Source organism: Myotis brandtii, unplaced genomic scaffold (genome assembly GCF_000412655.1).
Source record: "Myotis brandtii unplaced genomic scaffold, ASM41265v1 scaffold632, whole genome shotgun sequence".
NCBI lineage: Eukaryota > Metazoa > Chordata > Mammalia > Chiroptera > Vespertilionidae > Myotis > Myotis brandtii.
Window position 1 is genome coordinate 486,680 of NW_005370419.1, and position 614 is coordinate 487,293.

The window sequence follows — 614 nt, forward strand, 5'->3', positions numbered from 1 at the left end:
CAGCCTCAGCACCCCCACCCCTGCTCCAGGACCCCTCACGCGGACACATCAGGCAGGTGCAGGGGCCCGAGCCTGCAGTCTCTCCGCCAGCCACTAGGGGCCACTCTGGCCTCACCCAGGGCACACTTCCCCATTGGGGTTCGCAGACACCCCTCCACGAGGTCAGGGTCTGGGGGCTGTGGGGGACCCCTTCCCGTCTCTGATCTGGTCACCCCACCTCCCCCTTGGAGCCTGCCCGGGGGATCAAAGCTCTAGGGGTGTCACTGGGAAAGGCTGAGATCCCAAGGGGCGGGGACCTGGCCCCCCTAAGTGGGGACCACTGCAGCGCGGGCTGCTGGACACTGGCCAGGCTCTGGGCACTGGGGCCAGGGCTGTGGGACATAAGGCCTGTCCGGCTCTGAGGCAGGGGGCCCCGCTGTCCCCGGAAGGTGGCACTGTGTGGGCCGGGCACTTCCCGTCGCCCCCTTGCTGAACCAACCACCAAGGCCCCTGCAGACGGTGGGGGCCCCTCCTGCAGTCCCTGGTCCATGGGAGCCCCCTCAGGGCTCACCCTCACTGGGTGGGGAAACCGAGGTGCCCAGGACAGCATGACAGGCCCCCCCACACAAGCTTGG

The 614-nt window shown here is 69.1% G+C and overlaps 1 protein-coding gene across 1 annotated transcript in view; it reads right to left on the bottom strand.

The window, feature by feature from the left end:
• The window catches only part of AATK (apoptosis-associated tyrosine kinase), a 7,407-nt gene extending 7,273 nt beyond the window's left edge, over positions 1-134 (bottom strand). Inside the window, exon 1 of the mRNA XM_014528388.1 lies at positions 40-134. Coding sequence (XP_014383874.1) covers positions 40-134 — 95 coding nt within the window. The remainder of the gene's footprint in view (positions 1-39) is intronic.
• Positions 135-614: the final 480 nt, after the last annotated feature.